Raw genomic sequence first — 26,584 nt, forward strand, 5'->3', positions numbered from 1 at the left:
GAATTCCCAGGCAAGCCAGACTCAGGGTGACTATGAACCTTTCAACCTGTGTTTCTTTCCTACTGATTAAGATCATGTTATTCATTGCCTTTGATTTTTTTTTTTTTTAACATCACAGCAGCCAAGTTTTTTGTTTGTTTTTTTAAATAAAAACACAATCTAGGGCTTGGGTCCCAAAAGTTTAATATGTTTTGTCCTGTCAGATTATCTGTTTCCTCTTCAATTTATTTGTGATGTAAACCTCACCCCATTTCTGCTCTGATCCTGGGACTGTGCCCAGAAATGTGTATGTCAACACATTTCTAAAGGCAATGATAAGGATCACAATTTTAACAAAAACTTAAACACCTCAAACAAACCCAGCCTCCCCACACCCCTTTCCCCAGTGGCTTATTAAAATCAACTGAAGTCAAAACCATAGCAAATGTGCCTTTTTCAAATTTACCTCAAGGCAGATGAAATAGCCAGACATTTGCCTTTTAGGGTTGCCCTAAGAAGAGCTAACAAAAAGGGTGACAGCCCTTAAACAGCTGCTTGGGGAGGAGGACATCTGCCTCTGTTTTACCAGCTATTCAGTGCTCAGGCCTTGCCTTGAAAAGAGCATGTGGGGCTGGGCAATAGTTCTCAGGCAGCCAGTTGTTATATGGCTTTTGTCTTAACGAAGCCACCCATTACTGTAGAGCCATAACTCGCAGGAAGCCAGCTGTCAGGGCTGTGGCTCAGGCCCCTCTGGGTGGGAGGCAAGGGGAGAGAAAGAGTGTCTGTGGCCAAATTCCCTTTTAGACACCTGAGCCTGGCTTTGTAACCAGAGAGTTTCGTCTTTTCCTCACTCCCATCTTCCCTGAGGAGACCCGGCACCCTTCTTGCTCTTCAGCCTTGGAGAGACAGCAGGGACATCTCCGGGTCTAGATTCCTTGGTTTGCAACTCCCTAAGTGCTGGGCTGGGCTGGGCTGGGCTCTGCGGCGGCAGCGGATGGCTGGCGTTTGGCGCTCTGATCTAGCGCTTCCCTTTGAAATCTACCCCCTCCTTTTTTTTTTTTTTTTTTAAACCAGGTATGATGATGTCAAACGTGATGCTGATGCTACAGTTACAGACACGGCCCCTGCTGGCGCAGCCTCTCTGATTCTCTCTTCCTCTCTACGTCCGGCGCTGGGTTTTTTTTCAGACAAGTGCATCTCCTAACCAGGTCACATTTCAGCTGCGACCCACTATACGTCTGTCACCGGAGTCAGACCGCAGGAGGAGGGCTGAGGAAGACGACGGCGTTTGCTCCCCCAACTGCGGGGTGGGAAGAAGGACATTAAAATACTGCAGAAGTCAAGACCCCCACTCCCTCACCTCAGGTCGAATTCAGACCACGATGCGCGCTCCGGACTGCGGGCGGCTGGCGCTGCCGCTGCTGCTCCTCACAGTAGCTGCCCTGGCCGAAGGCGACGCCAAAAGGCTCAAGGAGGGCGAGACCCCCGGCAATTTCATGGAGGACGAGCAATGGCTGTCGTCCATCTCGCAGTACAGCGGCAAGATCAAGCACTGGAACCGCTTCCGAGACGTGAGTCTGCGGGGCTGAGAGGGCTGAGGGCTGGGGCTGGGGGTTTGGGGAGGGAGCTTTGGAGCAGAGACCCTGGGGCTGGGAGTGGCGGCTGCATGTCGCAGCCACAGGCTCCCGCAGCCTAGCCGGTTAATTGCACCAAGAGTAAACAACGAGCACCCACCGGGCTCCTGAGACCCCTCCTCATGTACTCCCCAGCCCAGGAGCTGGCGGGCTTGGGACCCCCAGTCCCACACCCTCCCAGAGCGAGGAGTTACTCTGGGGGCGTGCGTAAGCGACGAGGTCTCCCCTTCAGGCTGGGTGCGGAGAGGGGTGCGGGTTGCAGTGGGGCGGGGGGAAGGGGGCAGAGGGGAGTAGGGAGGGAGGGGCGGACACCCTGGCTTTGCCTGGGCTTCCGACCTGCTCCTCTTTTTTTTTGGTGAGCCATCCCCAGGTGTCCCTCTGGGTGGATGATGCAGGTTCCACATACGGGCCACTGCAGAAGGGGCTGGTCTGGGTGGGGCCGGCAGGGACAGTAGCATCGTCTTGCGCTTGCCTTCTATTCCTATCTTGGGCTTTGGGTAAAGGAGAGACAGAAGGGGACAGGGCCCTTGGTTGGCGCTTTGAGTTGGGGTCGGGGGGCGCTCTTAGCAATCCTCCTAAGGCGAGATGGTGAAAGGCGTGTCCGTGATGGGGGGGCTGGTGAAGGCAGTGAAAATACCGGAGGCCACCTCTGGGTGGCCCCCAGAGCCAGGTCTGGGGTCCCCATGCTGAGGGACGCGAGCACTAATGGAGGCTGGTTTTCCAGGACCAACCTTTCACGGGGGAGCGCGGCCCAGAAGTTGGGGAGCTCCAACCTGGAGGGAAGACTCCCTAGCCCAGTGGACTTGAAAAGCAGAGGGGAGAGCCCAGTAGCTGGGTATGGGAGCCCTTCGGGGACGCCCGATGGAACCCAGGCTTAACCTTGTGCCGGACTTTGCCGGGTAGGGGGTGGGGAGGCGGCTGCGGAGGAGCGGGCGTCGCTGCAGCACTTTGTTTACGGGCACCTGTAGATCAGAGGGGAAACTGAAGGCTGCCATGTTCGCAGAAGGGGAAGTAGGAGTGAGGAGGGGAGGGCAGAGGGCGTGTCTGGGGCCCAGAGAAGGGTCCGGGTGGGGGTGTGAGGTGCTGGATGTGCCCGGATGCTCCGGAGGAGAGGAACGATGGTACCCCGCGATCTGGTGCTTTCCAACACCCTGTCCCCAGAAAACCTCTCCTACGACCCCAATTCTTGCTCCTCATTCCCCAGATTCTCTCATCAGACCCACCTAGTATAACACAGGCCACACCGTGACCTTTCTCATCTTAAATTGTGTGCATCCAGAAGTTCCTTAGCAATGTGTTTAAAACACACATGCTTCATATGATTTCCAGCCACATGATGGAAACAGGCAGAAATATGCATCTTTTTGTTACCCTGAAACAAGTGACTGTTTATCTCCAAAGTCAAACTGGTAGGTTGTAATTCATCAGGACTCTCATGCTGCCTGGTCCTCAGGGCTGAGTGGCCTGGGCCCGAGTGGGCGGTTTGCCCCACCCCACGGCTGGTCCAGTGACAGGAGCCTGGAGCTCCAGCAAGACCTTTTCCACATCCCCTGCAGGCCCAGCATAGATCAGCTGCAGTCTCCTGCCGCTGCCTGGGAAGCAGCCCGGCCACAGCATCGAGAGCGTGGCAGCAGGCTGGCCCATCCTGAATCCATGTGTCACTTGTCCAGGCCTCCCTCTGACTCGTTGGCAGTTTGATCTTCCATAATGGGCCTAGTGAAGGTCAGAGGGGAAAGAAATGCTTAATCAGAACAGTACAGGTTTTAAAATAAAAGCTTCCTACCCACCTCCCTTCCACTGACTTCCAATAGCCAACTCTGTGGGTGAGGATAGATGACTGACTGCATGACCCCTGGCACAGGGCTGCCCACCTGTCTCCCTGTACTGATGCCAATCACTTCCCCCTTCCTCCCATGCTCATCAGAAAAAAGCCACCAGAATGAAATTCTGCACGACCTGCCCCCATAGGATTCATGGAAAACTTCAAAGCATGTGTTGGTTTGCGTGGCCTCAGGCATTTATAGGGTAGATTTCCTCTAAAACCCCATTTAAGGTAGCCCTGGCTATAGGAGAATGGGGTCAGGGAGAGAAGGAGGACAAGGAAGGTTGGGCAGGAGGACCTGGCTATACGGATCCTTTGGCAGCTTCTGCAGAAATGCAGGAGGCTGCTAGCTCAGAGCCACTGCATTGCATAACTCTAGGGGTGCCATGGTGTGAATGGTGCCCCCTGGAGTTGTGCAGTGCACAGACCATGCACAGGGGCTCTGCCAGGACTGCAGACAGTTCTCATTCTTCCCCTGTTAGCAGAGGCCCCACTTCCCACCCTAAGGACTGAAGGCCCTCTAGTTGGGCACAGTAGCATCGGCTTGATGTACATTTCATCAGGCAAGCTTTCTTGAAAATATGCTCCTTTGCTTCTCAGAAGAGAGGTAGGAGTTTCTTTTGAACCTCTGAGGCATTGCCAGATGGACCCTGAACCTTGTTGATAATCAGTCACAAAATGGTGCAGGGCCCCCACTCTGCCTCAGTGGAAGGGAGGCAGGCAAGCAGGGGGAATGGAATATTCTTGGGGAATAGGATCAAGGAGTCGATAGTGTGGGTGAGGGAAATGTCTCCATTTAATGGTTGGACTGAATTGAGAGGGGAGATTGAGGGAATCATGTCGGAGTGGTCAGGAGAAGGAAGGAGAGAAGGAAAGCGCGAGCCGTTGCTCCAGTGTGGAATTGGTCTGAGCTGGTTAGTGGGGAGTTCAGCTTAGCATTCTTCCTCTGAGCACTAGGATTATTAGGGGTGTGGGGTGTTGTGAAGGATTTACTGGCAGAGTAATCCTCCCCTCCAGTGGGCGCGGGGCTCTCACATGTGTCAGGAGAGGTCTCTGCCCTGCTACCGAGAGGAGGGAATTTCAAGTCAGAGGAGATGGGGATCTAGCTGTGCCCTGCTCTGTGCAGGCCTGGGCTTTTCGGAGTCCTGCTCCCTAGTGCTACTATCCCCGAATTCACTCCCTGCAGAAGTGGGTGGATTTTACCGCAGTCTTTGGAACAGAACATCCAGAGCCTGGTAGATAGAGATGGACACTTGAGAGGAGACAGGCCCATTACACAGCATTCTTCCTGGCAGCTTCCAAGAGCTGGCTGGACAGCACTGACCGTTCTTTTTCTTCTTGGCTCTTCTCTGCTTTGTACCACACTTCCATTACATTTTAATGATATTTATGAGGATCCAGCACAGTGCTGGGCACCCCGGAGGCACGCAGTTAGCACGTGTTGAATCACTGGTTGCAGGGGGTGCTTATATCTGCCAGTCCCTGCAGTCAGCACTTTATCCCTGTGGCCTCTTGTGCCCTCCAACAACCTGTGAGATAGTTACCATTACTTTATATTCCACCCTATATAGGACACAGAGGCACAGAGAAGCTGAGTAACTTATCCACGGTCAAATAGCGAGTAAGCAGCAGAGCTGGGATTTGAACCCAGGTCCTCTAACTCAACTTTGCTTTTTAGAGAACTCTAAGCCTAACCCTTAGTGGACATGGAAAAGAAGAGTCTACCCTGGCTTGTGCCCTATGGGCTCAATGATGTCTGGGCAGGAGCAGCACCTCCTAGGAAGCGGGGGGCCAAGGCTCTCAGTGTCTTTGGCAGCCTGCCACCAGCCTGGCCTAGCGACCCTCCAGAGCAGCTCTCTACCCAGGAGAGGCATGAGGCCTGGGTTCAGGTTCTGATTCTGCCACTGCCTGGCAACATTATGCCAGGTACGTCACATAACCTCTCTGAACTTCAGTTTCAGTCTAGGAGACTGAAATGGACACGTGAACATGAAGACATCTTGTCAGAGGGCTGGGGGGCATCCATTTCAGGCAATATAGAAAGAAACTCCAACCCCATAGAAAAACCACCAGATGGATCAGTGTTTCTGGGGCTAGCCCACACCATGCCTCTGGCTCCATGAGAATGACACCGATGTATGTTTACTAATTCACTCATTCACTGCAGATCTGAGCACCTCCTCTAGGCCTGTGGCTTCACCATGAACCTGGGGTCTGGCCCAGGGAAACGTCGCCTGCTGGCTACTTGGGATTCTCATGTTTTTATGAACACCAAGTAGGCCAGTAGCAAGTTTCAGCCACAAAGGGCCTCCCTTGTTACCACCCCTCCCCTCTCCCCACCCCATACTGCTGAACCAGTGCAAGTGTGGGAATGAGCTGCACAGGTGTTCGTGGATAAGTGTGGGTGTGTGAGAAGAACCCCAAACTGGGTCAGGATGGATTCCATCATTGGGATTTGGGGATGGGAGGCTGGGTCCTGCCCTGGCCTCCTCCTCCTCCACCTCCACTTTGGGTTCAAATCCTCTCCCACGCTGGAGGGGCTGGCGTCGCCCAGAGCAGTGTAGTGCAGTGAGAGACTCTTGAATACCCAGTGGGGCTCCAGGCCTTGGGAAGAGAGGGAGAGAAGAGCACTCTTTGCCTAGAGAGGCCGTCTGAGTCTCCTCTCAACTTCCAGGCAGTCTGCAGAGGATGGCCAGCCAACACCACCCCCTCCATTCTCCAGAAGGTCAGAGGGCTGTCCGGAGGAGTGGACGAGCTCTATCCTACCCTGAGCCCCAAGGGCCCTGGGAGGGTGCTCAGCTTGTCTTCCTCCCTGGGGGAGCCACTTCCAGTTTCTGGCCCTTGATTTTTCCCTTGGTTTAATGGGCAGCCCTTGTCATTCTGTGACTCCAGAAGATGAGGCTAGAGCCCGTCCACAGCCCTCCACCTGCACACATCCCCCCCCACAACTGCCCCCTTGCCACAAGCTGAGCAGCAGGACTTTGGGTTTAGGAAAAGGATTTTTTTTTTGCTCCTGAGGAGGTACCTGTGACCAGGTCAGGGTTGAGCATGTATTAACCAGAGACCAAGAAACCTGAGAAATGAGGCCTAATGGCATCCTGGGGCAAACACCAGGCTGAGGATGGCCATACTGCCGCTGTGTAGGTTCCCTTGTAAGTGTAATGTGGGTCTTCTTAGGGCTATAGACAGGGAAAATGTGTCTAACCTTGGCGGGCAGACCCAGGCCCAGCTGCAAGCTGTAGGGTGATGGGATTCTTGAAATGTCGCAGCCTCTGACCCCCTGAGGGCTCAGCCAGTGTTCAGTTGTATGTGTAGCCCCTTCCTTGGGGTTGCTGCAGCATTTATTGGTCATACACACATTTGGCACATGCTGGTGCTGCTTTGCATCATCACTTATGCTGTGGGCTTGTATCTCAAGAGTCCTCCTGCTGGTGTTTATCACATTCCTCCCAAGGTAAGTCCCTGAGGGTAGGGTTTGGGGATAGACTGCTTTGTGACCTTACCACCCCGTCCTCAGAGCATTGCATGGGGTTTTTGTGCACACAGTATGTGCTCAGTATAAGTATATGCACCGTGGAATAGGAAAGGCAGGAAGGGTCTCAACTAACCTGTCCTCTGAGCCCCTCCCTCTTTTCCCCAGGGAGCAGCACTGTGGATTCAGGTGGTAGAGGGCAAAGGGAGAGCTGGGGCTGAGCCACGCTGACTATTTGGGGTGAGCTCTTCCTCTTTCTGGACCCTGAAAGGTTGGGATAGTCACAACTAGAACCCCGGCACCCTGACTCCAATGATTCATTTGTAGGATAAGGGAGTACGTGCTGCCGTGAAGGAACATTATCCCGCAGGCCTCCCTGTTCTCCCCTGTGTCTGTGGGCCTGGACCTGGCTGCAGCCAGCCTTCCCCTTTCTCCTGGGAAGTAGGGGGCTCAAAATTTCCCCCCACCTCAATGGGCCCACCGAGCAGGTGACCCACCCATCAGACCTGTGGGTGGGTGAGCACAGGGCTTCCTCAGGTGGAGACCAGGTTCCCTGAGGCAGGGCATCCTGCCCCTTCTCTGACATCTGAGAAGAGGTCAAGGCTGCACACAGCAGGAAGGACAAGCCAGGCCGGGCCAGTGTCTTACTCCTGCTTGGACGCAAGCTGCTGGCTCCTTCCCTGATCCCTTGCTCCCTTGCACAGGTTAGAGGACGTGGAAGAGTCTGAACTTGTTAAGGCTCCTTTTCCCCTCTTCTCAAAGTTCTCAGCTTAGGAGAGGGGGGTCAGAACTGCGGAGCCTCAGCAGCATTAAGCACTGAGCGCTGAGCCTCCACGTTTTACAGATAAAGGAACCGAGCACATCCAAGCCCATGTGCTCTTTCACAACCCCATGTCTGTGTTTCCTCAGCTCCAGTGTCTGGCCCTCCTCAGAGATCCCTGGGATTTAAATCCTGCCCCCCACTCATGTTCCAGAAAGGCAACAGAGGTCCTGAGGCAGCTCAGAACAGAACTCCAGGCCCACCCTCCCCTATACCTCTCTCTTGTTCTCTGCCCTCTATGGACCCCTGGGGCCACTGCCTGAACCAGAAACCCAAGGACTGGGGCCGAGATGCCCCTGAAACTGTGGAGAGCTCAGGCCCCGCGGAGTGTGGGGATGGGGGGTCAGCGCGGGCATACCTGAGGCCAGGTGGAGCTCCTGGCATGCTGGCAGTGATAAGCACATTTTTGTCCTCCAAGGAAATTCCTCCGAGCAGAGAGGAGGTGGGAGGCGGGGAGTCTGCCAGATGCCTGACTCCGTCTGTTTGTCCAGGCCTAACAGCCTCTGCCGCTCCCTCTGAGAGAGGGGCAAATATTTAATGACTGCCCCCCTCCCAGCCTCCTCCATGTGGAGGGTGCCGCCTCCTCAAGATGCCTTCCACCTGGGCCTGTGACAGGGGTGTCAGGCCTCAGCTGAGAAGGAGCCAGGCGGGCCCAACTTCACCCCTGCTTGTTCCTTTCTGGGTCCCTCCCTCTGTGCTCCCCCGCTCTTTGCAGGGAGAGGTAGGAGGAGCCCCCAGCTACAAGTTCCCCACTCCTGGGCCTTCTCAGTGGACTGGGTTGCATCAGAGGTTCCCTCGCCTGAGGAATGAGGCCAAAATAATGCCGGCTACGGGGCCTTTCAGAGGTTGAGAGAGGCCTGGCCCACTTCCATTTTTAGAGGTTCTCGATCTATTAAGAAATGAAGAAGTGCCATAATAGGGTTACAGAAGTTATGGTTTCTTTAAAGTCTCATGATGCACATCTTTCGGTCCTGTCGGTGTGCCTCTGGCTGTAGCGCCTCAATTGGAGAGGTCAGAAGTCTGCGTTTGAGGCTCCTTGTGACTGTGAGACCCAGAAGTGCCTCTTGTCCACCTTGTCCCCCAGACTCCCACCGTATGTGCGGAAGAACCCAGCTTCAGTGCTCCTGTTTCGTGAGTTTTGCAAGTATAGAGCTTCACAGTTTACAAAGTGCTCTCATAGCTGTTATCGCACTGGGTCCCTCCACAGCTCAGGGAGGAAGGCAAGGGAGTCACCCTTACTTTATAGGCAAGGGAAGGGGCTCCAGTGAGGGCAAGGCTCTCTAGGCCACAGTCTTGTTGGCAGTCAGAGGCCAGGCCAGGCCAGTACCCAGTGCCCTGATTCCACGCCAGGGCGAGGGTGGGGGGTGTCAGTCTCTCCATCACAGTGTGCTGCAAAGAGGCAGGTGGAGATTTGCCCAGGTGGTTTTTAGCCCTGGGGCGCTGCTCTTCTTCTGCTTGATTCACTGCTGTGTCCCATCCTCCCCACCAGATGGAGAGGCTGGGGGAGATTGGGTTAATTCAAGCTGTGAAGTGAGCGGGTGATTTGGGTGCTAATTAAAATGACAGGAAGTAAACAGCGCTTGGAAACACCCAGCATGTGCCCCCTAAGCCCGACTAGGCTTGCGCACTCACTGCCGTTTCTCCCCCAGCTTGGCACAGTGGGCCCTGTCTCCGTGGCAACCGGGCTGAGCTGCTGAGATCAAAGCAGGAGATGGGTTAGCTCCAAACCAGCCGAACCAGGGGCGGGTGAAGAGGGTTCTGGAAATGCGTGGAGAAGGGGGGCCCCCAGGTGTCTTCCCCCACCACCGCCAGTCTCTCCACTCTGCTTACAAGACTCCCTGCCTAGGGGTTGGAGCAGAGCTGGTGTGGTGGGAGAAACCACCCATGGGCTGGGATTGGGCCTCCTGGGTCCAGTGTTGGCCTGGGTCTTTCTTTATCTGCGAAAATTTATGGAGCAATACAGGGTCCTGGTTAGGGGCACAGATTCTGGAATCCCAGTTCTGGGGGTACCAATACTCTTCTGCTGTGCTGTTGATGTGTGATCCTGTATACGTCACTTAACCTCTCCAAGCCTCAATTTTATCACCTGAGAAATAGGATGATAATAGTGATTTTCTCTTAAATTCTCATGAAGAGTAAAATGAGCCAATGAGTGCCAAGTGCATAGCGCAATGCCTGCCACACAGTAATTGCTCAAAAGATGTTAGCTATTATTGGTGTCTTTTTACTATTGCTAGGTGCTGGGCATAGAAAGGTGAACTTTATATGGTCTCTGCCCTCGAGGAACTGGCCACCTAAATAGGGCAGAAGCAATGGCATTGCTTGGTGTAACCAGAGCAATAATAACTTCTACTAGGTGCAGTCCACCTGAAGGAAAACTAGATACGGGGCGAGGTTAGGGAAGATGAAGTGTGAAAGCCAGGTTTTGAAAGATAAATAGAAGTTCAGGGGCTGGATGCAAACATACATTCCAGAGGGGGAAGAAGGCTGTGCCGAGGCCTGGCCAGAGTGATACATCCACTGGAAGGACATGGGGACAGGAAGAGACTCAGAGAAGATGGACTTTCTTCTGTAGGTGACAGGGAACCCTGTGAGGGTTTTTAAATGTAATATTTATTGTGGCTTTTTTCCCCCTTCATTACAAAAGTAATACATGTTCATTGTAGAAATTTTAGAAACTTGGAAAAAGGCAGAAAGATGCCCAGATTCTCTACTCCTCTCCCCCAGAGGAAACCACTGTTAACATTTTGATATGAATGCTTTTTACCTAATCATCTTTAAACATTTTTTTTTCAAAATAAGAGCAAGCTATATATTTAGCGAAGGGTTTTAAGGTGGGAGAAACATGATCAGAATTATCTTCTAGACAGATCCCTGTGGCTGCAGGGGTGTGGAAGATGGGCGGGGTCAGGGAGAGCCCAGAGGAGACCCTGCAGTAAGTGAGGCTGGGGTTGCTAGGGTGGGACCAGTGGGCATGGTGAGGGGAAGGCAGGCTGGAGAGAGAGCAGGAGGTGGAGTGGACAGGACTTGCTCCTCTCACTGAGACCCCTTGGGGGCAGCTCTCCTCACACCCCACTGGTCTCTTGCTCTCCCAGTGGTGGCCACTCTCTTCTCCATTTGCAGGGGCCCCTCATGTGGCCTCTCCCTGCCCATTTCCTGTCCCTCCACCATTTTTTCCACCTGAAGTCTCTGGTCTCTTCTGCTATAACAGCTTTTATTTGTTGAGTATTTTGTGGACACCAGGCACCCTTCAGATACCATCTCCTTTAATCTCTGAGCGGTCCAGGAGTTAGGTGCTGAGCTCCTCCAGGCCAAGGTGCTTGCCCGAGGTACGCTGGTAAGGGAACATGGGCTTCTGTGGGACTCCAGGGCCCTCTTTCCCCCTCATCCCCCTCTTTGGCTGGCTGCTCCCATTCTTCTGGAACTGAGGGTCCTGGGATCCACAACCACTTCAGCCTCCCCCAACCTCATCCACCACAGCGGAGACAAGGAGCTTAGCTAGAATCCAGGGCAACCCTTGTATACAAAAGGGGCTCAATCCCTGTATCCTGAATCAGGGGGAGTCTTAGCCTCACTTGGGTTGGGGTGGGTGCAGATGGCTCCCCACCAGGGCTCTCACAAAGCAGCTGGATGGTGAAATAGCCCTTTCTTTGAACTCTCTCTTCCCCCAGCCCACTCCCCCCTGGATTTCTAATCAGAAATTCTTGGTATTGACCATTGAGAACCTTCTTTGTTCTGAGTCCCAAAGGCTTCTGCTCACAGCCTGGTTGGAGGTTAAGGCATTAGGTTAGGTCCAGAGTGAGGGAGAGAATGAGCAGGCGTCAAGGCCCTCGGCTAACACCCCTCCCTGCTCCAGTTCAGGTGTGGGTGGGTTCCGGGGCACACAGACCTTGTTGGTTGAAAGCAGGTGACTCACACAAGCCACTTCCCCTGTCCTCTTCACAACCTCATGCCCACTCCCCTTCCAGAGGATGATGGAGCAGATGGCAAGACCCCAACTCCATGAAGGCCAGTCCCTACTTTTGCCCCAACTTGTAACCCTGGCCTCAACCACTTGGCCATGTTCAGCCTCATTTCCCATCTGTGGTGAGTGGACACCAGGGGAGGGACCCCTCCACCCTGATGAGTTCCTGGAGAAGAAGGGCTGGGTCTGGGCTAGGTTCCTTTGGCCCTGGCATAAAGGGAAATTATGCCACAGTTCCCTGTCGGCTGCCTGGCGGTCTTCTTAGAAGCTTGCCCAGGGGCTCAAGAGGGTTCCAGCCATGTCCTGTGGAATTGGGTGGGTGCCTGAGCCAGGAGCCTGGGCTGGTCTGTTCAGTGTCCAGGGGGTCGCCCAGGCCAGGTTCTCCAGAAGCCCCTCCTGTGGCTTTCCTCCTGCTGCTCCTGGGTCCAAGGACTGCAGGACACTTGGCTGCTTGGACACATATGTGGGTTGTTACTTAGTTTCTAGATAAAAACCAACTGGCATTGGGTGAACTGTCTTGAAGTGTCCTTCTTTCCTACGAACACCCAGCACACACTGTTGCTTCACGTGTGTGCGTGGATACAGATGCTCACAGACGACACGCATGCCTGCACACACAGGTGCTTTGGGACACACGCCCATGAGTGTGCACGTGTGAAGACCCAAATGAATGCACACACGTGTGCGTGTGCAGAAGCACACACTCAGGTTTGCACCTGACCCCAGCGTGCTCTACCTGGGTCTGATGCCAACTGCTTGATCGGCATGGCCCCTCTCTGGCCTTTGCCCAGGAGGCTGTGTTGATAAGGGCTCTTGCCCCTGCCTGTTCCTGATGCTTGTCAACTTCCAGGGGACACATCAGAGGCCTCAGAGCCCTTGGGCTTTCAAGGCCTTGTGGGTGCCCTCTGGTGCAGGACCCCCATGCCCTCTTCCCCAGGCCTGACAGGAGTCTGGTCCCTTCCCACCCCTACCCCACAGTGTGGCCTCATCCTTGCATAGTTTTGATCCTTGGGTGGGACTCACGACGAGGAGGCAGCTACATGTGGCTTCTCCTGCCCCTTGTCCTCCAGCACCTGGAGCCCCATGCAGAGGAGGCTGGCAGCTGGCTCCTTGGCACTGCCAGCCTCCAGTCCAGAGAAGCCCTCTCCCGCCTGCCTGGCAGAGCTGCTACTGGGAGCACCTTGGGAGCTGTTTATTGGTTTTCAGCTGCTGCCTCCACCGCACAGGAGAAAGTGGGGAAACCAGAGGAGCTGGGGTTTTATGCCAGTGAGCTAGGCTGGGTGGGAGCTGCTCTGCCTCTGGCCACTGCGGGGTCCACAGGCCCAGGGGAGGGACTTGCAGCCGGAGGAGGGTGAGGAGAGAGCTCCCATGTGCCCCGGGTGCCCGACAGTGTGCGGTATCCAGAAGAGAGGTCTGTGCTGGGCATTGGGTGACCTGGGTTCTGAGACGGTGGGACTTGGGTCAGGTCATTTCTTGTCTCTGGACTTCCCGGCCTCTCCTGCACATAGAAGGGGCTGGGACAGATGACCTCAGAGGGCCTTTTCAGGATCTTCTGAGTCTGAGGATTTGCAGCTGGGCGATGGTAACTGAGGAAGCTGTTTGGAGGGGCCGTGGTCCCCCTTTCTCTCAATGCACCATCTGAGTTCTGCACGCAAGTCAGACCTTGACTGAAAAACAGGTGTCAGGGGAGGGGACTGCCTAGGAAGGGAGGGACCCTGGTAGAAGGAGAGAGGGTGTTCTGGAACAGTCAGGGCATAGGCATGAGAATCACTTCCCAGGCAGTATGGGCCCCTCAGACATCTGTCCTGATGGTGGGGTGAGGGCTGGTTCCTTTGGGACCAGCTTCAGGGCCTGAAGTAGAGGGATGGGGCCTCACCCTTAAAGCCATGGGCCTCACCTCTACTGCTCCTAAGGCCAGCCCTGAGCGGGCTCCGGCCTCAAGCTCTCTTTTGTAAAGACATAGGAGTACTGTTCTCCAGTTGGAGGCCATAGAGGTCAGAGGATGGTAGCAATCAAAGACCATTGCCCAGCATCCACCGTCACGTGATGAGGCCTGGGGAGCCCTGACCACATGGTCTGAGGGTAGGCCTCACACTAAAATCCTCGTCTCTCCCTCTTTCCTCCTGCTCCGGTTCCCGTGGCCTGCTGCTGCTTGCTGATCCCCAGGAGGTAGAGGTGAGTACTGCCTGGGGCTCCACTGCATATGTATCTGCAGCTACACACCCCATTCTCTTCTCTTCTCACTTGCACACTTACCCCAATTTCTCCTCCCCTGCGTCATCCAGTGTGGGATGGGGGGTGTGGAATAAGGAGATAGGGGAATAGAGGAGAGGCCGGAAGAGATTCTGGACATGGGTTTAGGGGGATAGAGGTCTGGGGGAGGCAGCTGGCAGGGCCTGGGTGGACAGGGGTCCTCTGGGAAACCACGAGGATGGTGGCAGTTGGCATGCGGAAGCAGTGGCCCAGCCTTCTCCTCTGTTGGCCCTGGAGTTGAACTTCGGCTCTAGGATGTAAATCTTAGCCCTTCCCTTCTCCCTCACCCGCTCTGTCCTTCCCTAGGACGACTACATCAGGAGCTGGGAGGACAGTCAGCAAGGAGATGAAGGTAACATGCCCCTCCCACATTGGGGAAGGTGACTGACACCCATGAGGACTTGAGACCAGAGGGCAAGTCCTGATCATGGCTTTGGACGCTCCTTGGGGAGCCGGACCAAATGGGGATGGAATTTCCAAGCCGAGGAGCTCTGGTTATCAAGGGCTGATAGAGGGGCTTCCCAGCTCAGAAGTGGGGCTGGGGGCTCCTGGGCTCTCTAACACTGAGTCCCAGGTGACCTGTGTCCTAACTCTGTGTCCCTGCAGCCCTGGATACCACCAAGGACCCCTGCCAGAAGGTGAAGTGCAGCCGTCACAAAGTGTGCATTGCCCAGGGCTACCAGCGGGCAATGTGCATCAGCCGCAAGAAGCTGGAGCACAGGTGAGGGCCTTGGGGAGGTGGGAGGCCTGGAGGGGGTTTGCTTAAAGAGCAAGGGCTTAACTAATACATAGGAGAGGATCAGTTATCTTTTGCTTCGGAACAAAGTACTCCAAAGCTTAGTGGCTTAAAACAACAAATGTGTGTTATCTCACACAGTTTCTGTCAGGAATCAGATGTGGTTCTATTGGATGGTTCTGGCTTAGGGACTGTCAGGAGGTTACAGTCAAGATGCTGGCTGAGGCTGCATCATCTGAAGGCTGCACTCAGGATGGAGTGCTCACTTCCAAGCTCACTCACTTGGCTGTTGGCCCTAGTCAAGGGGACCTCTCCGTAGGGCTGCTTGAGTGTCCTCTCAACATGGCAGCTGGCTTCCTGTAAGGCAAGTCATTCAAGGGAGAGAGCAAGGAGGAAGGCACATTTATGACCTAGTCTTAGAAGTCACACATTGTTACTTCTGCCACCTCTATTTGTTAAGAGCGAGTCTTAAGTACTGCCACACTCTAGGGGAGGGGAATTAGGTTCCATGTTTTGAAGGGAGCAGTGTCAAAGAATCTGTGGACATATTTCAAAACCACCACACTGTATGAGATCAGACACCAAACTGTGGGACCCAGGGAAAAGCACATTTCCTCTCTGGGCCTCGGTGTCCATATCCGTAAGACAAATAGGTTGGCCCAGATAGTTTGAGGTTCCTTCCAGCTCTGACATGGAGCCACTTCATGAAATATTTAAGGTTGTAGCTTCTGAGGCTTTTAGAGGAGGGAAGGAGTGAGGGGCATTTGAGGCCTTAGCTCCAGCCCAAGGACAAGACCCTGCCTGACTCCAAGACCCCCTGGAGAAGGTCCCATTTCCCTCCCCTTTCTCCTTAATCATAGAATCAGAGACCAGAGACTTGGGGTTGCAATCTTAGATGCCTCTAGGGGCCTGGCAGGTAATGTAAATGCATGAAGAGAACTTGGTAACAGACCACTCTGGTGAGCCCAGGCCTTGTGGAAATGCAGGACCAGGACTCCCATATCTTCCATTTTAACTAGGCCAGAAATCCAGGTTTTTTTATGTGAACTCTTCCATTTTGCAAATGTTCATGAATAACCCAATTAAAAACAAAAACCCTTGGTGGTCAAACAAAATGATCCTACAGGCCAGGTGTGACCCATGGGCCATCAGTTTGCAACCTTTGATTTGGTCTTACCCCTACGCAAGTGTGAGTCCCTTTTACATCTTACACTTGGGCCTGGAGTTGCAACCTGAGGGCCCTGCTGGAAAGGGGAAGCTGGGGGTCTATACCCTGCCCTGTTGATTCCACCTTTATGAGCCAGAAGAGGGTCTGGCTGGGGGTGATGGGAGGTGGGCAGGGGCAGGGAGGCAGCTGCATCTACTATAGATCACCAAGAGCAACTTCTTTTTGGAACCAGTCTCCTGAACCCTCCCTTGCCCTGTCCGTCTCTCATTTTTGCTTCCACCCCTGTGCCCTCCCATTCCGCTCCTCCTGTAGGATCAAGCAGCCTGCCCTGAAACTCCATGGAAACAAAGACACCATGTGTAAGCCCTGTCACATGGCCCACCTCGCCTCCGTCTGCGGCTCTGATGGCCACACTTACAGCTCAGTGGTGAGGAGCTCTGGCCCCAGGAGGGGTGGGGGTGGGGTGCACTGGAGTCCGCAGGGAGCAGAGAGGACAGCTCAGCTGGGCCTTCTGTGGGGCTCCCAGTACTGCTGTGGGGCCGGATGCACTTGTCAGCGCATTCAGCGTGGCCGACCACAGCAGGGGCACCAAGCCCGGGAGTCTGAGCCAGACCCTGCCCCTGACCTCGGGCAGGTGCAGGTGGGGGCTGGGGCCTGGAGGAGACCGGTAACTGCAAGTGAGAGTAAGTGAGGAAAGGGCCTCATGAAAGTATGGAGGGCAATGGAAGGAAGGAGCTCCGTCGTCTAGGTGCTGGGGGTTGAAATCTTCCCATGGGTGGATATCCACGTGGACAGGATGGTTCACCAGCAAGCACCAGGCATTCTGGGGCAGGAGGAAGTAATCCTCCCTGAGATGACAATGTGGGAGGGAACGGTGGTTGGGTGAATGAATTCCAACTTGATGGGATTTTTGTGAGGGTTAAATGAGACAGTATTTGTGAGAGCATTTTATAAACTTTAAAGTACCCTAGAAATGCGGGTGCTAATTGTGAATGCTTCTGCTAGCTGTGAGGAGTTGCTTGGTGTCTGGAGGGCATGGACTGTTAGCTGGAGTTGGGTTCTGGGGCTTAGGAACCCTTTTGGGGTGAGATGCAGATTTAAGAGTCACCCGTTGTGGGTGATGATTGACGCTGGGGAGGGGATGAGGTCACCCAGGGAGAATAAGGCAGAGAGAGAGAATAAGCAAAGGGGCAGAAGCTGCATGGAGGAGGGGTACAGAGGACGTAGGCGGAGCTGGTAGAGAGAGGAGGAGAGCGCTGAGTCACACCACCTGAGGGCAAAGCGGGGTTTGGGCAGGAGGCTGTGGTTTGAGGGTCCCAGTGCTGCCCTGTGGGGAGGCGGAGGTCATCGGGAGGTCTGGCTTCCAGCCCAGCCCCGTGGCCTTGGCTGAGTCACTGGCCTTCTCTGAGCTTCCGTGTTCTCTGCTGAGTACGAGAAACACAATTCCTCCCTCACAGAACTGTCGGGGGCCAGGTGAGGTCACGTTGTAAAATGCTACGAGGACCCGCTTCCATGAGCGGTCATCCCATGGGGAGAAAACAGACACGACCAGGGGAAAACACTTGAAGGGCGAGGAATGGATGAACCCCTCTGGAAACTGTAAAGGCCAGGGAATTAGCAGATGTTCAGTAGCCAGTAGCTGTTTGTTATCAAGAGAGCCCACGGAGGTGACTGTGGGAAGGCCATGAGGGAGGGGCCCACAGCCGGTTACCTAGGAGCCAAGGGACTGTGGGGGGGAAGAGGAGAGGCCAAGAGGGCGAGGAGGGGTGGGTGAGTGGGGGTGAGGGGATGGGGGTTTCCTGGGAAGGACAACTGTGCAGAGAGGCAGGCTGGTGCGGAGTGGGGCTCCTGGGAGCCTTTGAGTCCCCCCGCTTCCTGGGCCTGCTGCCCCTGACCACTGTACACCTGTGGCCTCCAGGGGGATTAGGAGGGCCGCTCCAGGCTGTTCGTGGGTCTGTCCCTCCCATCTCCAAGGAGGAAGGCAGATGTGGCTGCCATGGTTGGCTGGAGGGTGCCCCTAGCAGTGCCCCCGTCACCCAGCCCGACCTTTCTTTTTGTGCAGTGTAAGCTGGAGCAGCAGGCATGCCTGAGCAGCAAGCAGCTGACGGTGAGATGCGAGGGCCCCTGCCCCTGCCCCACGGAGCAGGCCGCCACCTCCTCCACAGATGGCAAACCAGGTAATGAGTGCTGGGCCGCAGCCAGGCTAGGGGTGGGAGGCGGCTCCTGCCAGGGCCCCGGCACGCCTCCTTCAGGAGAAGTAGCAAAGACAGGGACAGGCCTGAGGGACCTGTGGGTCTGGAGGTCTGGTTTACATGGAGCAGGAGGGCCACGGCCTCATCCCAGGGAGACTGCGCTGGGTGTTTTTAGTGCTAGGGAGTGAGGCGGAGGAGGAAGGTGGGAGAGGAGGAGAGAGAGCCTCTGATTTCTAACTCCCCTTCCCTCTGGCATCCCACTGCCCAGCCTCCAGGCCTGTAGGGCAGCACCCCCAGCTGAGACCATGCTTGCTGCTTCACCCCACCTTCACCCTCCACCCCCTTCTCCCTGTTCTGCCGACTGCAGAGACCTGCACGGGCCAGGACCTGGCTGACTTGGGGGATCGGCTGCGGGACTGGTTCCAGCTCCTTCATGAGAACTCCAAGCAGAACGGCTCAGCCAGCAGTGGGGCCCACCCGGCCAGTGGTACAGGAGCTGGTTGCTCTGCAGGGGAGGAGGGTGGGAGATGGGGGGACGGGGGTACACTGGGCCACCTGGCTGCACTGGGGAGCACCCACTTTTGCTCCTTCCTGCCAGACCCTAAGCCCCTAAAAGAACCTAAACCTCAGAACAAGGGGAGGGAGGCTTGATCAGACAGGAGGGATTTGGGATAGCTAACAGGAGGAACTTCTTAAAGTGAGTGGAAGGAAGCTAAAGCCTGAAATGGGTAGCCAAGGGAAGGTAAGGAATTATTTTCCCTGAAGGGCTTTCAAAACAGGGTTTTGACTGGTTTGGGTGCAGTCCTATGCAGAGGCCGAGGGATGGGCCTTCAGCCACTCTTGAATTTCTCAACGCCATGGTTGGATTCTGAGCTGTCCTGACCCTGAACAGAGGGCTGGGGCTGACAGAGAGGTGGAGGGATGGATGGACAGATGGATGGAGCGATTTACCTTGAGCAGGTCTGAACCGTGGCCTTCTCCCCAGGGCTGGACAAGAGCCTGGGGGCCAGCTGCAAGGACTCCATTGGCTGGATGTTCTCCAAGCTGGACACCAGTGCCGACCTCTTCCTGGACCAGACGGAGCTGGCTGCCGTCAACCTGGACAAGTACGAGGTCTGCATCCGCCCCTTCTTCAACTCCTGCGACACCTACAAGGATGGCCATGTTTCTACCGCCGAGTGGTGCTTCTGCTTCTGGAGGGAGAGTGAGTGTGGCCCCTCCCAGGGCCCCAGGCCCCCGGCCCTGCTGTGCAGGCTCTGCCCCTTGCTCCAGGCTGTCTTTGGGAGTCGGGGTGGCTCCCTCTTGGCTACCTCCCCATGCCCAGAACTTTTCCTGCTCCCCCACTTCCTGCACTCTCTCAGCACCTCATCTCTTGGAGCCCAGGGAAGCCAGCACTTGAACTCCCTTCCTCGGCAGGCTCCAAGGTGGATTTTGTGGGTCCTGAAGCTTATGCACTTTCGGAGGCCTGCTTTAAGGAAGAGTATTAAAAACTACACATGTAAAATTTCTAGGGCCCCTCAGAGGGCTTGGAAGGGGCTCAGGGTTCCTGAAGCTGAAGCTGGGTTGGCTTCTCAGTGATTCCACCTTTAGGCCCATCTTACAGTACTCGCCCCAAATGTGTGATTATGCGTGTGATCATTAGCCTAGAGATATGTATCCTGAGCCAGGGCAGGACATGTGCTTAGAGATCATCTAGGCCAAGTGAATAACCATCATCGATGGTTAAACTGAGGTTCCGAGGGCTCAGCTGACCAGCCAGAGGTGGGGTAGCCTGTGCTCTGCCCCTGGTGTTTGGCCTGGTCCCCACTGTGGTTGTGTGATGGGAGTATACAGCAACTGTGGCCCGAGGCTGGGGCTTCCTTTAGGGTTCCGCCATAGCTGGTGTGGGACGCTGGGCAGGCAACTGAATCTTTCCGAGTTCAGTTTCTTCGTCCGAATGGGGAGATAACGATACCTCAGAGACTGTTGTGAAGATGAAGTGAGAAAATCTGGGTGCAGAGCACCATGTAAATCACAGATCCCTCTGCCAGTGTGGGGTATTTTGACCAGTTTTACTGCCCGTAACTGCCCAGCCTTCCTGCTCTCTCTGCACAGCTCCAGCACTTTTACTTCCCAGGCCTTTGGAGCTCGTGCTGTCCATTCTGTATAGTAGCCTTCTTGGGCAGGAGGCTGGGAGCTGCTCTCATTTTACAGACAGCCAGGCCCCCGCTGGGAAGGGCTAGGGGACTTCTCAAGGTCACAGACAAGTTAGATTTGGCTGCCAGTTATCTTCAGGCTTCCATCTAATGTTCCCTCCAGTCTTATGTTGCTCCCGGGCCCTCTCACCCTGGGGAATCTGTGCATTCACCTCCTCTTCTGAATCCTGTTTACCCATCCCATGAGTGGCCAAAACCCTCAGAGATACCCCTGGGCTTCTTGGGGGGCCTCAGCACATCCCACAGCCATGGAACAGCCTCTCCCAGTTGGAGCCTGGGTGTTCTTATCTGGCAGAGCCCCTGTGCCAGTTTTGGAGACCTTAGAAGGATCAGTGCATCCCACTGTGGGGCAGCCCTGTGTCAGAGCCTGGGCATTTTCATCTTGCAGAGCCCTCTGACTGGGTTTCTAAGCCTTGAGGGGGCTCAGTGAGTCCCATCAGCACCATGGGACAGCCCCCATCAGAGGCTGATTCTCTCCCTGCAGAGCCCCCCTGCCTGGCAGAGCTGGAGCGTATCCAGATCCAGGAGGCTGCCAAGAAGAAGCCAGGTGAGGGGGCTGGGCTCGGCTCAGAGGAGGAGTCAGGTGCCCCGGGGTCCCTCTGAGGCCCAGAGGCTCTAGCCACTGGGTATCATGGAAGATGCAGAGTTCAGAGGAGGCCCTGGCTTAGGAAGACAGGAGAGGGAAACTCCCTCCTGTCTTTATCCTCGTGGTGGGGAAAGGTCTCCCAACCAGCCCCTCAGTAAGTGTGTTTTAAGCACTAATTTTGTGCCCATTCCTGCCAGGACTGGAGGTAGGGATACAGAAGGTTCCTAGAACTCTCTGTTCAATTGACTTCAGCCAGGGTGTGTGCAAAGCCCATAGCAGATGCTCGTGTTCTCGGCAAACATTTGAGTGCCAGCCCTGGAGAGACAACAGCAAACCCAGCCTAGGTCAGAACTGATGGGCAAGGCAGTAGTGGTCCCTGGCCTCATAAAGCACACGGGCTACTTGGGGAAACACAACCCACAAGGTGACACACCAGAAAGACAGAGCGACCGGTTGTGGCTCCTGTAGGTAGCTGAGGTGCTGAGGGAGAGCACAGTGGACAGAAGTCAGCCTGGGGTCAGCGAAGGCCTCTCTGGGGAGCTGGTGTTCAAGAGGAGACCTGAGGGATGAGAACGAGGTAGCCAGGAGCAGTGCTGAGGGCAGGAAAACGTTCTTGGGACACAGAAAGGACCCGTGTGGCTGAGCGTGGTGGTTGAGGGGACAGAGGTCCGAGGGGCAGATCCCATGGGGCCTTATAGCTCCTGGGTGCAGCTTGGCCTTTAACTGGGTCGTGAGACCGGCACATATGAAACCAAACACTGGAACCTCCCTGCAAAGCCGTATTGACTGAGAACCCAGTGGCCTTTGGGGGCAGGCACTAGTGCCACTTCTGCCAGGAAGCCAGGATCTTCCTCCTGGTGGAAGCAATCCTCTCTGGTCTGCATTCCCCTGCCCTGGGCCTTAGGGCACATGTCCTGGGGTGCCTGGTGTTAACATTTCTATGTTATCTCATCCCTACTAAGTGGGCAGAGTCTATCACTGGGGCCCCAGAGTGGGGATGTCAGCCGGTGTCTGTTAAGTGAACAGAGGAACAGCCTGAGGGCAGGTCAGAATCAGAGGGCTAGGAGGAGAAGCTGGCGTTGCCGGCAGGAGACAGCCAGGCAGAGGAGCAGCTGTAGGATGGAGGGCGTCTGGCACAACGAGGTCACACTGGCCGTCCTGCAGGACTTGGGAACTGTGGAGGCAGATGGGAGCCATTGTAGGGGCTGAGCAGGTGGTTTAGAAAGGCAGGTTTTCTTGTTTCTGGTCAGTCAAGCTGGAATAAATGCTGGCGTCCAACCCTGGACGTCTGAGCTTGTTGGGGGGTCAGTACCTGCACTGGCTGGGATCTGGTGGGGTCTGGGCCCCTGTGAACCCAAGGTCCCAGGGCCACCTCTGGGAAGAGCCCACACCCCGAGGCCCCTGCTCTGACCCTGCGGGGCGTGCCCCATTCAGGAGTCTTCATCCCGAGCTGTGACGAGGATGGCTACTACCGGAAGATGCAGTGCGACCAGAGCAGCGGCGACTGCTGGTGTGTGGACCAGCTGGGCCTGGAGCTGACGGGCACCCGCACGCACGGGAGCCCTGACTGCGGTAAGGACTGGACAGCCACCAGAGGCCCAGCTCGGTGTGGCAAGGTTTCCTGCTAGCAGGATGCTAACCTGCCCCTTGGCTTGTTCCCCTCACAGACGACATCGTGGGCTTCTCAGGGGACTTTGGGAGCGGTGTCGGCTGGGAGGACGAGGAGGAGAAGGAGACAGAGGAAGCAGGCGAGGAGGCGGAAGACGAGGGCGAGGCTGGCGAGGCGGATGATGGAGGCTACATCTGGTAGATGGCCCGCGGGGCGCTGGGGCAGGCCAGGGTGCTGACGGCCGGGGAGACAGGCCAGCAGAGGCCTGGACAGAGCAGGCAGATGGCGAACGGATCCAGAAAATAACAGTCTGAAGCTACCCTGGCTCCAACGGGGAGGACCCGATGTGCAAGTGCGCATGGCACGTGTGTGGCGTGTGTGGCATGTATGGCCGGGATGTGTGAATGTGTGTGTGTGTGTGTGTGCGTGTGTGTGTGTGTGGCATGCACTGAAAAACGTGTCCTTGGTCCACACTGCTACTGGCAGAGTGAGTCACCCAAAGGCCCCTTCGGCCTCCTTGTAGTTGTTTCCTTTCCATTTTAGTTTTAAAATACACACATACACACACTGCAAGGTCAAAACTGATTAAATGAGATGCCCCCTTGCCAGTCCCCCAGCCCCATCCAGGCCCACCCTGACACCCTGGGATTCCTTGTCCTGATTTGCTACCCTCTCCTCAATCAGTCCTCCCTCCTCCTGCCCCTGCCCCCCTCTCTTTCCCTTCTGGAGTCAAGCCCTGGCCTGTGGGATGAGGCCTAGGGACCATCCTGGGGGCAGAGGGGAGGGAGGGCAGGGAGCTGTCTGCTGGCCAGTTTGGCTGTGACACGCCCACCAGACTCAAATGAGAGGGGCTGGGACACCCGCCTCAGTGAGCACTTTCCCTTTGCTGGACTCTCCTCCTAACCCAAGCCAGTGTGACCAGAGGTGGCAGAGAAAGAGCTGGGGGCAGAAGCTGAGAAGTGGAGGAGGAAAAGGCCTTGGCAAGCTGCTGGGGAGGGGAGGGGTGGACCATGTGAGGAAGAGAAGGGGCCAGCTTGACAGGGAGCGTATGCCTTTGCAGATCCAGGTAGCGCTCTTAGGAGTGGAGATGGGGCACCCCTGAATGCCAGGCCCTGGAATAACTTGGGCCCCTTTCTGTGGCTCTCAGGTAGGGGCCTGGTCTGGGCTGTTCTGTAGGGGCAGTAGGTGGTGGTTATGCAGGTGAGCTCCCCCTAGCCCTGAGGGAGGACCACACCTTCCCCTGTCTCCATTGCTGGGGTCCCCCACTCCAGGAACCTGAGGATCAGGCCGCAGGTGAAGAGCCTGGGTCTTGCCCAGGGGTGTGTGTATGCACCCACGTCCTCCCTGACCCCTTAATAATTGCTCCCCTCCCATCCAGACCAACAGAAAGCATTGTCCCTGAGACCCTGTGAAGGAGGAGTAGTGGAAAGCTGCAAACTTCTGCCCTCAGAGACCAGGATGTTTCCCCATCTCTCCTCAAGAGGGAGGCACCCCTGGGCCATTTCCAGCCCCCCTCCTCTCAGCCCCCGGGCTTGCCCTCCATCCCCTTCGAGGGTCCCCTAGGGCTGCTGTAGTGGAGGGCCTTTCAAGCTCTGAGGTGTTCAGGGTTGTGAAAAGTCAGAGGGGACAGGTCCGGGGCAACCAGAATCTGAGGCCATGCTTCACTGTTCCCCCAAATCTCCTTACCGTGTGGCAGCCAGCATGGAGGAGAAAGTGCCCCAAGTTTTGTTTTTTTTTTTTTTCTTACTCTATCCAGTTCTCCCTGTTGAAGCAAATTTTTTAACATCTTTGGTGAAGAATTTCTTGCCTGGATTTGGGCCTCTGATGCCCTTTGGTGTGTGGTGAGTGCAGTGTGTGTGTGAGTGCAGTGTGAGTGCAGTGTGTGTGTGTGTGTGTGTGTGTGCACGCGCGTGCGCATGAGCCTAGGGGCCATCCCTGGGGGCCTGGCACATGAGGAGATGAGGAGGAGCGCCCTGTGTGCTGGGTGGTGGCAGGGTGTGGGGTCCACGTCGTCGTAAGTTTCCCTGGGCAAGCCTCCCAGCCTGGCTCCCCGGATTCTTTACTTCCACCCCGGAATCCACATCTTACAAGCCCTCCCTAGGGGGAAATAATGAAACTCCAGTTAGCCCCATGAACCACTTCTCATTCCACAGCACAGTTCTGATTGTTGAGGTGTCGCGCTGTTCCAGATCCCCCTCGCCTGTCTCCCCCTCTCCCCTTCCTGTCGTCCCAGTCCTTCCTCTGGTCCCCGGCTCAGTTCAGGGAAATTCCGGTTCACGTCAGCCCTCTGCTGTCTGAGCACAGCTCCTCTCAGAGCTACTTGAAACTTCCTGCTCTCGCTAGGATTGGAGTCTGTCTGTCTCTTCCCTCTGCCCTGGCTCAGACTTCTGGAACCGTCTCCTGGGCGTGGCTGTTGAGGATGCTGGAGCGTTCTGGGGTGGGGAGGGGGCAGAGAGGGAGGAGTGCCCCTCTCCTCTTACTGTTGCCCTCCCCTCCTGGGGGCGCATGCCCTCTCTGGGTCTTCTGGTTGTGCACGTTTTTGTGACCTTGTAAATATGTTGTAGAGAGAAAGCAAAAGGCGCTGAAGTAGACCCTGGTGGGACTCAGGGGTCCAGCATTGCCCTGTCTCTGAAGCCCCTACGCTGCTTTTCACCCCACTCTCTGGGACCGAGACACCCGCCCCCTGCAAAGTTAGACCAAGCAGCTTGTGCCCAGTGGGCTGAAGGCCTCCAAGTCACTTCTTGTCAGACAAGGTGCAGGTTTCCTTGTGAGCAAGGTTGCAGGGTGGTCCTTCCTCAGCTCCTTGGATGTGTGCCCTTGACCAAGCTGTCTGCCACCTGGCCCCTCCCATGTCCCTCTTCTCGGTGTCCTCTCTCTGTCCTGTCCCCACTCCCCTGGCTTAGGCAGGCAGCGGGATTCGGGCTGTGTTGGAAAGAGCTCGACCACATTTTCAGAGAAGTTTCTTGCCTGGCCCTGGAGCTGCCCTTGGCCACCCCAGGCCTCCTTACCCACTAGTGCTGGGAGAGACGGGCACATCTAAGATGGGGCAGGTTGGAGTTGGAGGGAACAAATGTGCCTTGAGAGACCACTCAGAGAGGGTTCAGGGCGATGGGAAAGGAGGTGTGGGAGCTCAGGAAGAAGGAGGAGGGAGGTGAAGCTGATGAGAGTGTGAGGGGGGGTGACTGCCCCCCGTTGTCCCCCTGGGGCTGTGGCCACATGTGGCCAATGGTCACACTTCTGTCCTCACACCAGCCTGCCTGGTTTTAGTGGGCAGGCCACCCACTCACCTCTCATGAGCTCCACCTGCTTTCAGCTTCACCTGAGTGGGTGGGGGTCCATTGGGATCAACATGGGAACCCTCCATTTCACCAAAGCCTCCCCCGCAGCCCTTGGGGAGAATGGGTGGCTAATCCACTGACCCCCGGCATCATCGTGAGGCTGTGGGCTGGCAGGGGTCAAAGGGAAGAGACACCGGGGGTGCCAAAGGAGACTCGAGACATCCGAGGAAGTCCCAAGCAGAGCAAATTGCTTTATAGCCTGAAGCCTCCTTAAACTGTGTTACGTGCAATAACTGAGCTTAGAGTTAAGAATTGTGTTCCAAGTGCTTGGATTTCCGTCTGTATATTTAAGTGCTGAAATCGTATCTCTCAGTAATTTTAGATGTCTTAAAAAAAAATCGAAAAACAAAGTGTTAGACTGTGTCTGTGCATTGATGGGCACTCAAGCGTCCCGTGGGTCACCCCACCCTCTTCCTCTCCCCTGTGCCCCCATCCCCTCACATTCACCCCTGCCCCCCGCCTCCACTTGGGGACCCCGCCTCGTGTTGTCTTTATCTGCCTATTAACTCAGCCTAAGGAAACAAGTACACTCCACACATGCATAAAGGAAATCAAATGTTATTTTTAAGAAAACGGAAAATAAAAACTTTATAAACACCACCTACCGGCACTACTCTGATTATTCTCCCCCTTGGTGTCATTTTTCACAAAACAAGGTCCCAGGATTCAGGCTTGTGGTCAGCACGCTTCCCTTATTCACCTTCATATGTTAGACCTCCAAGAGGGTGGGGCTGCGAGGAGAGGCCTGATTTACTGAGGGGAGGACCAGAAGCAACTTAGAAACATTTTTGGTATTATTGCAAATATATATGCAAT

The 26,584-nt window shown here is 55.6% G+C and overlaps 1 protein-coding gene across 1 annotated transcript; it reads left to right on the forward strand.

Annotated features, from left to right (window-relative positions):
- Window positions 1-26,368, forward strand: SPOCK2 (SPARC (osteonectin), cwcv and kazal like domains proteoglycan 2). Its single transcript, XM_027129957.1, has 11 exons — window positions 1-1,550; window positions 13,858-13,866; window positions 14,251-14,296; window positions 14,551-14,665; window positions 16,161-16,275; window positions 17,911-18,025; window positions 18,408-18,527; window positions 19,026-19,244; window positions 20,720-20,782; window positions 22,256-22,393; window positions 22,489-26,368. The coding sequence occupies exons 1-11, from the start codon at window positions 1,362-1,364 to the stop codon at window positions 22,629-22,631; spliced, it is 1,272 nt and encodes a 423-aa protein (XP_026985758.1). The 5' UTR covers window positions 1-1,361; the 3' UTR covers window positions 22,632-26,368.
- Window positions 26,369-26,584: the final 216 nt, after the last annotated feature.

This window comes from Aethalodelphis obliquidens, unplaced genomic scaffold (genome assembly GCF_003676395.1).
Source record: "Aethalodelphis obliquidens isolate GAN/ISIS:26980383/991018 unplaced genomic scaffold, ASM367639v1 scaffold37, whole genome shotgun sequence".
NCBI classification, from domain to species: Eukaryota; Metazoa; Chordata; class Mammalia; order Artiodactyla; family Delphinidae; genus Aethalodelphis; species Aethalodelphis obliquidens.

Bases quoted from the DNA above. Each gene is read 5' to 3' on its own strand.
- SPOCK2 (XM_027129957.1), top strand. From the start codon at position 1,362: ATGCGCGCTCCGGACTGCGGGCGGCTGGCGCTGCCGCTGCTGCTCCTC. The intron at 19,245-20,719 runs GTGAGTGTGGCC...CTCTCCCTGCAG, and splicing joins CTTCTGCTTCTGGAGGGAGA to AGCCCCCCTGCCTGGCAGAG. The intron at 22,394-22,488 runs GTAAGGACTGGA...TTCCCCTCACAG, and splicing joins GCACGGGAGCCCTGACTGCG to ACGACATCGTGGGCTTCTCA.